The sequence below is a fragment of the Salvelinus fontinalis genome, chromosome 17 (genome assembly GCF_029448725.1).
Source record: "Salvelinus fontinalis isolate EN_2023a chromosome 17, ASM2944872v1, whole genome shotgun sequence".
NCBI classification, from domain to species: Eukaryota; Metazoa; Chordata; class Actinopteri; order Salmoniformes; family Salmonidae; genus Salvelinus; species Salvelinus fontinalis.
The window spans coordinates 7,365,573-7,381,135 of NC_074681.1; the positions used below are offsets into that span (position 1 = coordinate 7,365,573).

A 15,563-nucleotide genomic window follows, 5' to 3' on the forward strand; every position below is an offset into this window, starting at 1 on the left:
TTATGGATCCCCATTAGTTCCTGTCAAGGCAGCAGCTACTCTTCCTGGGGTTAATTATGGATCCCCATTAGTTCCTGACAAAGCAGTAGCTACTCTTCCTGGGGTTTATTATGGATCCCCATTAGTTCCTGCCAAGGCAGCAGCTACTTTTCCTGGGGCTTATTATGGATCCTCATTAGTTCCTGTCAAGGCAGCAGCTACTCTTCCTGGGGTTTATTATGGATCCCCATTAGTTCCTGCCAAGGCAGCAGCTACTCTTCCTGGGGTTTATTATGGATCCCCATTAGTTCCTGCCAAGGCAGCAGCTACTCTTCCTGGGGTTTATTATGGATCCCCATTAGTTCCTGTCAAGGCAGCAGCTACTCTTCTTGGGGTTTATTATGGATCCCCATTAGTTCCTGCCAAGGTAGCAGCTACTCTTCCCGGGGTTTATTATGGATCCCCATTAGTTCCTGTCAAGGCAGCAGCTACTCTTCTTGGGGTTTATTATGGATCCTCATTAGTTCCTGCCAAGGCAGCAGCTACTCTTCCTGGGGTTTATTATGGATCCTCATTAGCCAAGGCAGCAGCTTCTCTTCCTGGGGTTTATTATGGATCCTCATTAGCCAAGGCAGCAGCTACTCTTCCTGGGGTTTATTATGGATCCCCATTAGTTCCTGTCAAGGCAGCAGCTACTCTTCCTGGGGTTTATTATGGATCCCCATTAGTTCCTGCCAAAGCAGTAGCTACTCTTCCTGGGGTTTATTATGGATCCCCATTAGTTCCTGCCAAGGCAGCAGCTACTCTTCCTGGGGTTTATTAAGGATCCCCATTAGTTCCTGCCAAGGCAGCAGCTACCCTTCCTGGGGTTTATTATGGATCCCCATTAGTTCCTGTCAAGGCAGCAGCTACTCTTCCTGGGGTTAATTATGGATCCCCATTAGTTCCTGACAAAGCAGTAGCTACTCTTCCTGGGGTTTATTATGGATCCCCATTAGTTCCTGCCAAGGCAGCAGCTACTCTTCCTGGGGTTTATTATGGATCCCCATTAGTTCCTGCCAAGGCAGCAGCTACTCTTCCTGGGGTTTATTATGGATCCCCATTAGTTCCTGCCAAGGCAGCAGCTACTCTTCATGGGGTTTATTATGGATCCCCATTAGTTCCTGCCAAGGCAGCAGCTACTCTTCCTGGGGTTTATTATGGATCCCCATTAGTTCCTGCCAAGGCAGCAGCTACTCTTCCTGGGGTTTATTATGGATCCCCATTAGTTCCTGCCAAAGCAGCAGCTACTCTTCCTGGGGTTTATTATGGATCCCCATTAGTTCCTGCCAAGGCAGCAGCTACCCTTCCTGGGGTTTATTATGGATCCCCATTAGTTCCTGTCAAGGCAGCAGCTACTCTTCTTGGAGTTTATTATGGATCCCCATTAGTTCCTGCCAAGGCAGCAGCTACTCTTCCTGGGGTTAATTATGGATCCCCATTAGTTCCTGCCAAGGCAGCAGCTACTCTTCCTGGGGTTTATTATGGACCCCCATTAGTTCCTGCCAAGGCAGCAGCTAATCTTCCTGGGGTTTATTATGGATCCCCATTAGTTCCTGCCAAGGCAGCAGCTACTCTTCCTGGGGTTTATTATGGATCCCCATTAGTTCCTGTCAAGGCAGCAGCTACTCTTCCTGGGGTTTATTATGGATCCCCATTAGTTCCTGCCAAGGCAGCAGCTACTCTTCCTGGGGTTTATTATGGATCCCCATTAGTTCCTGTCAAGGCAGCAGCTACTCTTCTTGGGGTTTATTATGGATCCCCATTAGTTCCTGCCAAGGCAGCAGCTACTCTTCCTGGGGTTAATTATGGATCCCCATTAGTTCCTGCCAAGGCAGCAGCTACTCTTCCTGGGGTTTATTATGGATCCCCATTAGTTCCTGCCAAAGCAGTAGCTACTCTTCCTGGGGTTTATTATGGATCCCCATTAGTTCCTGCCAAGGCAGCAGCTACTCTTCCTGGGGTTTATTAAGGATCCCCATTAGTTCCTGCCAAGGCAGCAGCTACCCTTCCTGGGGTTTATTATGGATCCCCATTAGTTCCTGTCAAGGCAGCAGCTACTCTTCCTGGGGTTTATTATGGATCCCCATTAGTTCCTGTCAAGGCAGCAGCTACTCTTCTTGGGGTTTATTATGGATCCTCATTAGTTCCTGCCAAGGCAGCAGCTACTCTTCCTGGGGTTTATTATGGATCCTCATTAGCCAAGGCAGCAGCTTCTCTTCCTGGGGTTTATTATGGATCCTCATTAGCCAAGGCAGCAGCTACTCTTCCTGGGGTTTATTATGGATCCCCATTAGTTCCTGCCAAGGCAGCAGCTACTCTTCCTGGGGTTTATTATGGATCCCCATTAGTTCCTGCCAAGGCAGCAGCTACTCTTCCTGGGGTTTATTATGGATCCCCATTAGTTCCTGTCAAGGCAGCAGCTACTCTTCCTGGGGTTTATTATGGATCCCCATTAGTTCCTGCCAAGGCAGCAGCTACTCTTCCTGGGGTTTATTATGGATCCCCATTAGTTCCTGTCAAGGCAGCAGCTACTCTTCCTGGGGTTTATTATGGATCCCCATTAGTTCCTGCCAAAGCAGTAGCTACTCTTCCTGGGGTTTATTATGGATCCCCATTAGTTCCTGCCAAGGCAGCAGCTACTCTTCCTGGGGTTTATTAAGGATCCCCATTAGTTCCTGCCAAGGCAGCAGCTACCCTTCCTGGGGTTTATTATGGATCCCCATTAGTTCCTGTCAAGGCAGCAGCTACTCTTCCTGGGGTTAATTATGGATCCCTATTAGTTCCTGACAAAGCAGTAGCTACTCTTCCTGGGGTTTATTATGGATCCCCATTAGTTCCTGCCAAGGCAGCAGCTACTTTTCCTGGGGCTTATTATGGATCCTCATTAGTTCCTGTCAAGGCAGCAGCTACTCTTCCTGGGGTTTATTATGGATCCCCATTAGTTCCTGCCAAGGCAGCAGCTACTCTTCCTGGGGTTTATTATGGATCCCCATTAGTTCCTGCCAAGGCAGCAGCTACTCTTCCTGGGGTTTATTATGGATCCCCATTAGTTCCTGTCAAGGCAGCAGCTACTCTTCTTGGGGTTTATTATGGATCCCCATTAGTTCCTGCCAAGGTAGCAGCTACTCTTCCCGGGGTTTATTATGGATCCCCATTAGTTCCTGTCAAGGCAGCAGCTACTCTTCTTGGGGTTTATTATGGATCCTCATTAGTTCCTGCCAAGGCAGCAGCTACTCTTCCTGGGGTTTATTATGGATCCTCATTAGCCAAGGCAGCAGCTTCTCTTCCTGGGGTTTATTATGGATCCTCATTAGCCAAGGCAGCAGCTACTCTTCCTGGGGTTTATTATGGATCCCCATTAGTTCCTGCCAAGGCAGCAGCTACTCTTCCTGGGGTTTATTATGGACCCCCATTAGTTCCTGCCAAGGCAGCAGCTACTCTTCCTGGGGTTTATTATGGATCCCCATTAGTTCCTGCCAAGGCAGCAGCTACTCTTCCTGGGGTTTATTATGGATCCCCATTAGTTCCTGTCAAGGCAGCAGCTACTCTTCCTGGGGTTTATTATGGATCCCCATTAGTTCCTGCCAAGGCAGCAGCTACTCTTCCTGGGGTTTATTATGGATCCCCATTAGTTCCTGTCAAGGCAGCAGCTACTCTTCCTGGGGTTTATTATGGATCCCCATTAGTTCCTGCCAAAGCAGTAGCTACTCTTCCTGGGGTTTATTATGGATCCCCATTAGTTCCTGCCAAGGCAGCAGCTACTCTTCCTGGGGTTTATTAAGGATCCCCATTAGTTCCTGCCAAGGCAGCAGCTACCCTTCCTGGGGTTTATTATGGATCCCCATTAGTTCCTGTCAAGGCAGCAGCTACTCTTCCTGGGGTTAATTATGGATCCCCATTAGTTCCTGACAAAGCAGTAGCTACTCTTCCTGGGGTTTATTATGGATCCCCATTAGTTCCTGCCAAGGCAGCAGCTACTCTTCCTGGGGTTTATTATGGATCCCCATTAGTTCCTGCCAAGGCAGCAGCTACTCTTCCTGGGGTTTATTATGGATCCCCATTAGTTCCTGCCAAGGCAGCAGCTACTCTTCATGGGGTTTATTATGGATCCCCATTAGTTCCTGCCAAGGCAGCAGCTACTCTTCCTGGGGTTTATTATGGATCCCCATTAGTTCCTGCCAAGGCAGCAGCTACTCTTCCTGGGGTTTATTATGGATCCCCATTAGTTCCTGCCAAAGCAGCAGCTACTCTTCCTGGGGTTTATTATGGATCCCCATTAGTTCCTGCCAAGGCAGCAGCTACCCTTCCTGGGGTTTATTATGGATCCCCATTAGTTCCTGTCAAGGCAGCAGCTACTCTTCTTGGAGTTTATTATGGATCCCCATTAGTTCCTGCCAAGGCAGCAGCTACTCTTCCTGGGGTTAATTATGGATCCCCATTAGTTCCTGCCAAGGCAGCAGCTACTCTTCCTGGGGTTTATTATGGACCCCCATTAGTTCCTGCCAAGGCAGCAGCTAATCTTCCTGGGGTTTATTATGGATCCCCATTAGTTCCTGCCAAGGCAGCAGCTACTCTTCCTGGGGTTTATTATGGATCCCCATTAGTTCCTGTCAAGGCAGCAGCTACTCTTCCTGGGGTTTATTATGGATCCCCATTAGTTCCTGCCAAGGCAGCAGCTACTCTTCCTGGGGTTTATTATGGATCCCCATTAGTTCCTGTCAAGGCAGCAGCTACTCTTCTTGGGGTTTATTATGGATCCCCATTAGTTCCTGCCAAGGCAGCAGCTACTCTTCCTGGGGTTAATTATGGATCCCCATTAGTTCCTGCCAAGGCAGCAGCTACTCTTCCTGGGGTTTATTATGGATCCCCATTAGTTCCTGCCAAAGCAGTAGCTACTCTTCCTGGGGTTTATTATGGATCCCCATTAGTTCCTGCCAAGGCAGCAGCTACTCTTCCTGGGGTTTATTAAGGATCCCCATTAGTTCCTGCCAAGGCAGCAGCTACCCTTCCTGGGGTTTATTATGGATCCCCATTAGTTCCTGTCAAGGCAGCAGCTACTCTTCCTGGGGTTAATTATGGATCCCCATTAGTTCCTGACAAAGCAGTAGCTACTCTTCCTGGGGTTTATTATGGATCCCCATTAGTTCCTGCCAAGGCAGCAGCTACTTTTCCTGGGGCTTATTATGGATCCCCATTAGTTCCTGTCAAGGCAGCAGCTACTCTTCCTGGGGTTTATTATGGATCCCCATTAGTTCCTGCCAAGGCAGCAGCTACTCTTCCTGGGGTTTATTATAGATCCCCATTAGTTCCTGCCAAGGCAGCAGCTACTCTTCCTGGGGTTTATTATGGATCCCCATTAGTTCCTGCCAAGGCAGCAGCTACTCTTCCTGGGGTTTATTATGGATCCCCATTAGTTCCTGCCAAGACAGCAGCTACTCTTCATGGGGTTTATTATGGATCCCCATTAGTTCCTGCCAAGGCAGCAGCTACTCTTCCTGGGGTTTATTATGGATCCCCATTAGTTCCTGCCAAGGCAGCAGCTACTCTTCCTGGGGTTTATTATGGATCCCCATTAGTTCCTGCCAAAGCAGCAGCTACTCTTCCTGGGGTTTATTATGGATCCCCATTAGTTCCTGCCAAGGCAGCAGCTACGCTTCCTGGGGTTTATTATGGATCCCCATTAGTTCCTGTCAAGGCAGCAGCTACTCTTCTTGGGGTTTATTATGGATCCCCATTAGTTCCTGCCAAGGCAGCAGCTACTCTTCCTGGGGTTAATTATGGATCCCCATTAGTTCCTGCCAAGGCAGCAGCTACTCTTCCTGGGGTTTATTATGGATCCCCATTAGTTCCTGCCAAAGCAGTAGCTACTCTTCCTGGGGTTTATTATGGATCCCATTAGTTCCTGCCAAGGCAGCAGCTACTCTTCCTGGGGTTTATTATGGATCCCCATTAGTTCCTGCCAAAGCAGTAGCTACTCTTCCTGGGGTTTATTATGGATCCCATTAGTTCCTGCCAAGGCAGCAGCTACTCTTCCTGGGGTTTATTAAGGATCCCCATTAGTTCCTGCCAAGGCAGCAGCTACCCTTCCTGGGGTTTATTATGGATCCCCATTAGTTCCTGTCAAGGCAGCAGCTACTCTTCCTGGGGTTAATTATGGATCCCCATTAGTTCCTGACAAAGCAGTAGCTACTCTTCCTGGGGTTTATTATGGATCCCCATTAGTTCCTGCCAAGGCAGCAGCTACTTTTCCTGGGGCTTATTATGGATCCTCATTAGTTCCTGTCAAGGCAGCAGCTACTCTTCCTGGGGTTTATTATGGATCCCCATTAGTTCCTGCCAAGGCAGCAGCTACTCTTCCTGGGGTTTATTATGGATCCCCATTAGTTCCTGCCAAGGCAGCAGCTACTCTTCCTGGGGTTTATTATGGATCCCCATTAGTTCCTGCCAAGGCAGCAGCTACTCTTCCTGGGGTTTATTATGGATCCCCATTAGTTCCTGCCAAGGCAGCAGCTACTCTTCCTGGGGTTTATTATGGATCCCCATTAGTTCCTGCCAAGGCAGCAGCTACTCTTCCTGGGGTTTATTATGGATCCCCATTAGTTCTTGTCAAGGCAGCAGCTACTCTTCCTGGGGTTTATTATGGATCCCCATTAGTTCCTGCCAAAGCAGTAGCTACTCTTCCTGGGGTTTATTATGGATCCCCATTAGTTCCTGCCAAGGCAGCAGCTACTCTTCCTGGGGTTTATTAAGGATCCCCATTAGTTCCTGCCAAGGCAGCAGCTACCCTTCCTGGGGTTTATTATGGATCCCCATTAGTTCCTGTCAAGGCAGCAGCTACTCTTCCTGGGGTTAATTATGGATCCCCATTAGTTCCTGACAAAGCAGTAGCTACTCTTCCTGGGGTTTATTATGGATCCCCATTAGTTCCTGCCAAGGCAGCAGCTACTTTTCCTGGGGCTTATTATGGATCCTCATTAGTTCCTGTCAAAGCAGCAGCTACTCTTCCTGGGGTTTATTATGGATCCCCATTAGTTCCTGCCAAGGCAGCAGCTACTCTTCCTGGGGTTTATTATGGATCCCCATTAGTTCCTGCCAAGGCAGCAGCTACTCTTCCTGGGGTTTATTATGGATCCCCATTAGTTCCTGCCAAGGCAGCAGCTACTCTTCCTGGGGTTTATTATGGATCCCCATTAGTTCCTGCCAAGGCAGCAGCTACTCTTCATGGGGTTTATTATGGATCCCCATTAGTTCCTGCCAAGGCAGCAGCTACTCTTCCTGGGGTTTATTATGGATCCCCATTAGTTCCTGCCAAGGCAGCAGCTACTCTTCCTGGGGTTTATTATGGATCCCCATTAGTTCCTGCCAAAGCAGCAGCTACTCTTCCTGGGGTTTATTATGGATCCCCATTAGTTCCTGCCAAGGCAGCAGCTACGCTTCCTGGGGTTTATTATGGATCCCCATTAGTTCCTGCCAAGGCAGCAGCTACTCTTCCTGGGGTTTATTATGGATCCCCATTAGTTCCTGCCAAGGCAGCAGCTACTCTTCCTGGGGTTTATTATGGATCCCCATTAGTTCCTGCCAAGGCAGCAGCTACTCTTCCTGGGGTTTATTATGGATCCCCATTAGTTCCTGCCAAAGCAGCAGCTACTCTTCCTGGGGTTTATTATGGATCCCCATTAGTTCCTGCCAAAGCAGCAGCTACTCTTCCTGGGGTTTATTATGGATCCCCATTAGTTCCTGCCAAAGCAGCAGCTACTCTTCCTGGGGTTTATTATGGATCCCCATTAGTTCCTGCCAAAGCAGCAGCTACTCTTCCTGGGGTTTATTATGGATCCCCATTAGTTCCTGCCTAAGCAGCAGCTACTCTTCCTGGGGTCCAGCTAAATGTAGGCAGTTATACAATTTTAAAACATTACAATACATTCATAACAGATTTCACAACACACCAACTGTGTTCCCTCAGGCCCCTACTCTACTACCACATATCTACAACACACTGTGTGCCCTCAGGCCCCTACTCCACTACCACATATCTACAACACACTGTGTTCCCTCAGGCCCCTACTCCAACACTACCACATATCTACAACACACTGTGTGCCCTCAGGCCCCTACTCTACTACCACATATCTACAACACACTGTGTTCCCTCAGGCCCCTACTCCTCTACCACATATCTACAACACACTGTGTGCCCTCAGGCCCCTACTCCACTACCACATATCTACAACACACTGTGTTCCCTCAGGCCCCTACTCCAACACTACCACATATCTACAACACACTGTGTGCCCTCAGGCCCCTACTCTACTACCACATATCTACAACACACTGTGTTCCCTCAGGCCCCTACTCTACTACCACATATCTACAACACACTGTGTGCCCTCAGGCCCCTACTCTACTACCACATATCTACAACACACTGTGTTCCCTCAGGCCCCTACTCCACTACCACATATCTACAACACAACCCTCAGGCCCCTACTTCACTACCACATATCTACAACACACTGTGTGCCCTCAGGCCCCTACTCTACTACCACATATCTACAACACACTGTGTTCCCTCAGGCCCCTACTCCACCACCACATATCTACAACACACTGTGTGCCCTCAGGCCCCTACTCCACCACTACCACATATCTACAACACACTGTGTGCCCTCAGGCGCCTACTCCACCACTACCACATATCTACAATACACTGTGTTCCCTCAGGCCCCTACTCTACTACCACATATCTACAACACACAGTCTGCCCTCAGGCCCCTACTCCACCACTACCACATATCTACAACACACAGTCTGCCTTCAGGCCCCTACTCCACCACTACCACATATCTACAACACACAGTCTGCCTTCAGGCCCCTACTCCACCACTACCACATATCTACAACACACAGTCTGCCCTCAGGCCCCTACTCCACCACTACCACATATCTACAACACACTGTGTTCCCTCAGGCCCCTACTCCACTACCACATATCTACAACACACTGTGTTCCCTCAGGCCCCTACTCTACTACCACATATCTACATCACACTGTGTTCCCTCAGGCCCCTACTCCACCACTACCACATATCTACAACACACTGTGTTCCCTCAGGCCCCTACTCCACCACTACCACATATCTACAACACACTGTGTGCCCTCAGGCCCCTACTCCACCACTACCACATATCTACAACACACTGTGTGCCCTCAGGCTCCTACTCCACCACTACCACATATCTACAACACACTGTGTTCCCTCAGGCCCCTACTCCACCACTACCACATATCTACAACACACTGTGTTCCCTCAGGCCCCTACTCCACTACCACATATCTACAATACACTGTGAGCCCTCAGGCCCCTACTCCACTACCACATATCTACAACACACTGTGTTCCCTCAGGCCCCTACTCCAACACTACCACATATCTACAACACACTGTGTGCCCTCAGGCCCCTACTCCACTACCACATATCTACAATACACTGTGTTCCCTCAGGCCCCTACTCTACTACCACATATCTACAACACTAAATCCATGTGTATGTGTGTGTATAGTGTGTACGTTATCATGTGTGTGTGTGTATGCATCTGTCTGTGCCTATGTTTGTATTGCTTCACAGTCCCCGCTGTTCCATAAGGTGAATTCTTATCTGTTTTTTAAATCTAATTTTACTGCTGCATCAGTTACTTGATGTGGAATTTAATTCCATGTAGTCATGGCTCTATGTAGTACTGTGCGCCTCCCATAGTCTGTTCTGGACTTGGGGACTGTGAAGAGACCTCTGGTGGCATGTCTTGTGTGGTATGCATGGGTGTCCGAGCTGTGTGCTAGTAGTTTATACAGACAGCTTGGTACATTCAACATGTCAATACCTCTTACAAAAACAAGTAGTGATGGATATTATGAATGTTTGCTCTCTGTGTACATCCAAGGGCCAGCCGTGCTGCACTGTTCTCAGCCAGTTGTAATTTGCCACAAGTCCCTCTTTGTGTCACCTGACCACACGACTGAACAGCAGTCCAGGTGCGACAAAACTAGAGCCTGTAGGACCAGCCTTGTTGATAGTGTTGTTAAGAAGGTAGAAACTAGGGCCTGTAGGACCTGCCTTGTTGATAGTGTTGTTAAGAAGGTAGAAACTAGGGCCTGTAGGACCTGCCTTGTTGATAGTGTTGTTAAGAAGGTAGAAACTAGGGCCTGTAGGACCTGCCTTGTTGATAGTGTTGTTAAGAAGGTAGAAACTAGGGCCTGTAGGACCTGCCTTGTTTGTAGTGTTGTTAAGGTAGAAACTAGGGCCTGTAGGACCTGCCTTGTTGATAGTGTTGTTAAGAAGGTAGAAACTAGGGCCTGTAGGACCTGCCTTGTTGATAGTGTTGTTAAGAAGGTAGAAACTAGGGCCTGTAGGACCTGCCTTGTTGATAGTGTTGTTAAGAAGGTAGAAACTAGGGCCTGTAGGACCTGCCTTGTTGATAGTGTTGTTAAGAAGGTAGAAACTAGGGCCTGTAGGACCTGCCTTGTTGATAGTGTTGTTAAGAAGGTAGAAACTAGAGACTGTAGGACCTGCCTTGTTGATAATGCTGTTAAGAAGGCAGAGCATTGCTTTATTATGGACAGACTTCTCCCCATCTTAGCTACTGTTATATCAATATGTTTTGACCATGACAGTTTATAATTCAGGGTTACTCCAAGCAGTTTAGTCTCCTCAACTTGCTCAAATTCCACATGATTATTTACTAGATTTAGTTGAGGTTTAGGGTTTAGTGAATGCTTTTAGTTATTGAACTATTATTTATTGTTACCTTTCTGAAACTGACTACAGCTCTTTGTCTAGTGTTGCAGCGATTTAACTTGCTGACGTGAGGTATAATATTGAGTCATCGGCATACATAGACACACAGGTTTTACTCAGCGCCAGGTCGTTAGTAAAGACTGAGAAAGGTAAAGGGGCCTAGACAGCTGCTGTAACGGTCGTCGTAATCCTCCTCCTCGGACGAGGAGGAGAGGAGAGAAGGATCAGACCAATACGCGGAGTGATTTGTGTCCATGATTATTTAATGAATCGAAACTGAACACGAACCAACAATAACATAAAACAACCGACAAACAGTCCCGTGTGGCACGAATGCAGACACGCGATACAACCACCCACAAAACACACGTGAAACCCCGGCTGCCTTAGTATGATTCTCAATCAGGGACAAACGATCTACAGCTGCCTCTGACTGAGAATCATACCCGGCCGAACACAAAAACCCCAACATAGAAAAACACACATAGACCAACCCACCCAACTCACGCCCTGACCAACTAAATAGATACAAGAAAAAAGGAAAACAGGTCAGGAACGTGACAGCTGCCCTGAGGAATGTGTTCTGTTAGACAGGTAACTATATTATACACATACATTTTTCCAGCAGCAGACTGTAATCGATAATGTCAAAAGCCACGCTGAAGTCTAACAAAACAGGCCACCCACAATCTTTGTATCATCAATTTCTCTCAGCCAATCATCAGTCATTTGTGTAAGTGCCGTGTACTGTATGTTGAATATCCTTCTTTAAAAGCGTATTGAAATTCTGTTAGGATAAGGGATCATATCTTTCACCTGGATTCACCTGGATTCACCTGGATTCACCTAGCCACTCTATGTCACGGAACGAGCAGGTGTTCCTAATGTTTTGTATACTCAGTGTACACTTGAATTAGTATCTGTGTGTTTGTTCTTCAAGGTATGTTTTCCTCACCTCCTGCTTAGGGATGCTGATGTATCCCAGGTGAGGTTGGAAGGCCTTGTGAGTCTGTCTGGAGAACATCCAGTGGCTCCTGAAGGTTTGGCCGAACACTGGCTCCAGGAGGAAGTATGGCTTCTCTGAGTAGTTGACCACCACAACCAAGAGAGACACCACCACGATCAGACTGGTGGCTATCACCGACTTCTTCTAGAGGGGAGATGAGAGAGGAGAGGGGAGAGACGAGAGAGATAAGAGATGAGAGACGAGAGAGGAGAAGAGATGAGAGATGAGAGACGAGAGAGATAAGAGATGAGAGATGAGAGACGAGAGAGATAAGAGATGAGAGATGAGAGAGGAGAAGAGAGATGAGAGAGGAGATGAGAGATGAGAGAGGAGAAGAGAGATGAGAGAGGAGAAGAGAGATGAGAGAGGAGAAGAGAGATGAGAGAGGAGAAGAGAGATGAGAGGAGAGGGAAGAGAGATAAGAGAGATAAGAGAGATAAGAGAGATAAGAGAGATAAGAGAGATAAGAGAGATAAGAGAGAGGAGAGAGGAGAGAGGAGAGAGGAGAGAGGAGAGAGGAGAGAGGAGAGAGGAGAGAGGAGAGAGGAGAGAGGAGAGGAGAGGAGAGGAGAGGAGAGGAGAGGAGAGGAGAGGAGAGAGAAGAGGGAGGAGAATGAAAAGGAGAAAGAGCATAACTAACGCCTCTCCTCTGTAACTAACACACAGCGAAAGACAAAACAGAATGAAATCCATTCACAGCACGGTTGAATACTGAAAAGTTCATCCCTGTTCATTGGACCTAAAGCTTATTTTCTCAGTCTTCCCAGTTCACTATCTGTTACTGGAGATATTTAGCACCCTCACACTCACACTCACACTCACACTCACACTCACACTCACACTCTCTCACACACACACACACACACACACACACACACACACACACACACACACACACACACACACACACACACACACACACACACACACACACACACACACACACTCACACTCACACTCACACTCACACTCACACTGGACAGCTTTGTGACATCAAAGGTACTTTGGTGGTCAACGTGTTGGTCTCTGTACTGATGGCGCAAAGCCATGACAGGGAGACATAGTGGAGTGGTAACGCGCGTGCAAGCAGTTGCTCCCGACGCCCCTTGGGTTCACTGCAGCATCCACCGAGAGGCTCTCGCTACCAAGGGAATGCCTGACAGCTTGAAAGACGTTTTGGACACTACCGTGAAAATGGTTAACTTTGTTAAAGCAATGCCCCTGAACTCTTGTGTATTTTCTGCATTATGCAATGATATGGGCAGCGACCATGTAATGCTTTTACAACATACAGAAGTGCGCTGGTTATCAAGGGGCAAAGTATTGACACGTTTTTTTTTAAATTGAGAGATGGCATTGTGAATTATTCATTTTTTTTTTTAAATCTCTTAATTTAACTAGGCAAGTCAGTTAAGAACAAATTCGTATTTAAAATGATGGCCTACTGGGAAACAGTGGGTTAACTGCCTTGTTCAGGGGCAGAACGACAGGTTTTTAACTTGTCAGCTCGGGGTTTCGATCTTACAACCTTTCGGTTCATAGTCCAACGCTCTAACCACTAGGCTACCTGCCGCCCCAGGGCATAGGGAATAGGGCATAGGGAATAGGGAGCCATTTGTGACACACTTCAACCAACCAAGATTTCACCTTTGAGCTCAATCTTCAGACATAAATTCCTAACAGCTCTCAGGGTTATTACAACAAACACACATTTCACTACGAAAGCTAAGCGAAGGGAATTCAGATCATAAACAGCTCAACCTCCGGACAATGGGCTTATGAAAAAACACAACTTCTAAAATTACACTTGCATTGCTAAACTAAACCATTGCTAGTGTTGACTCTACTTTCTGTCTCTCTCTCCCTCTCTCCCTCGCTCGCTCTCTCCCTTTTTCTCCCATCTCTTTCGCTCTCCCCTCTCGATAGCCTGTCTCTCTCCCCTCTCCCTCCTTTCTCTCACCCACTCTCTCCACCCTCCCTCTCCCTCCTTTCTCTCCCCTATCTCTCCCTCCCTCCCTCCCCTCTCCTATCTCTCTTCCTCTCCATCCTTTCTCTCTGCATCTCTACTGTCTCACCCTCTCTCTCGCTCTTTCCCTCCCCCCCCTCTCGCTTTCCCCCCTCTCCCCTCTCCTTTCTCTCTCCCTCCTCTCCCCTCTCTCCTTTCTCCCTCCTTTCTCTCTCCCTCTCCCTCATTTCTCTCTCCCTCTCCCCCCTCTCTCTCCTTTTCCCTCCCCGCCCTCTCCTTTCTCTCTCCCTCCTCTCCCTCTCTCTCTCTCTCCCCTCTCTCCTTTCTCCCTCCTTTCTCTCTCCCTCTCCCTCATTTCTCTCTCCCTCTCCCCCCTCTCTCTCCTTTTCCCTCCCCGCCCTCTCCTCCTTGGCATGCTGTTCCATTCTCTCTCTCCATTCTCTCTCTCTATTATCTCCCTCCCTTCATTCTCTTCATTTCTCTCTCAATCAATCAATCAATCAATCAATCAATCAAATGTATATATAAAGCACTTTTTACATCAGCAGTATTGTCTCCCTAGTTTTGAGCCACTGCCTCTCTTCTCCCGGGGTAAAGCAACAGCAAGGCATAAACAACAAATATTCTCCAGATTAAATGGTGTTGGGGTTTATCATTACTTTGTTCTTTGTATCAGCTCAAATTCCTGCAATCAATCAACTACACTGAGACTCAAATCCAGACATTATCACGGTAGAGAAGACCTAATCACAGACACACATCTGATGCTTCATTTTACCTGTTTACATTGTAGTCATTTAGCAGATGCTCTTATCCAGAGCGACTTAGGGTTAAGTGCCTTGCTCGACAAGATTTTTCACCTAGTCGGTTCAGGGATTCGAACCAGCGACCTTTCTGTGATTGGCCTAACGCTCCTAACCCGCTAGGCTACCTGCCACCTATGAATACAGACCTGACCAGTAAAAACTCAGAACAACAACAACAACAGTATCCAACAACAACAGTATCCAACAACAACAACAACAACAGTATCCAACAACAACAACAACAGTATCCAACAACAACAACAACAACAGTATCCAACAACAACAGTATACAACAACAACAACAACAGTATCCAACAACAACAGTATCCAACAACAACAACAACAGTATCCAACAACAACAGTATCCAACAACAACAACAACAACAGTATCCAACAACAACAACAGTATCCAACAACAACAGTATCCAACAACAACAGTATCCAACAACAACAACAACAGTATCCAACAACAACAGTATCCAACAACAACAACAACAGTATCCAACAACAACAACAACAGTATCCAACAACAACAACAACAGTATCCAACAACAACAACAACAGTATCCAACAACAACAACAGTATCCAACAACAACAACAACAACAGTATCCAACAACAACAACAACAACAGTATCCAACAACAACAACAACAACAGTATCCAACAACAACCGTATCCAACAACAACCGTATCCAACAACAACAACAGTATCCAACAACAACAACAGTATCCAACAACAACAACAGTATCCAACAACAACAACAGTATCCAACAACAACAACAACAGTATCCAACAACAACAACAACAGTATCCAACAACAACAACAACAGTATCCAACAACAACAACAACAGTATCCAACAACAACAGTATCCAACAACAACAGTATCCAACAACAACAGTATCCAACAACAACCGTATCCAACAACAACAACAACCGTATCCAACAACAACAACAACAGTATCCAAC

At 47.2% G+C, this 15,563-nt stretch overlaps 1 protein-coding gene across 2 annotated transcripts in view; it reads right to left on the reverse strand.

Annotated features, from left to right (window-relative positions):
- st6galnac3 (ST6 (alpha-N-acetyl-neuraminyl-2,3-beta-galactosyl-1,3)-N-acetylgalactosaminide alpha-2,6-sialyltransferase 3) overlaps positions 1-15,563 on the reverse strand; it is a 136,044-nt gene that overhangs the window by 63,348 nt on the left and 57,133 nt on the right. The window contains exon 2 of one of the 2 annotated variants that reach the window (XM_055866030.1): positions 11,771-11,962. In XM_055866030.1, the coding sequence (XP_055722005.1) occupies positions 11,771-11,962 (192 nt within the window). Of the gene's footprint in view, positions 1-11,770; positions 11,966-15,563 lie in introns of both variants that reach the window. The other variant, XM_055866028.1, reaches the window with a different exon arrangement.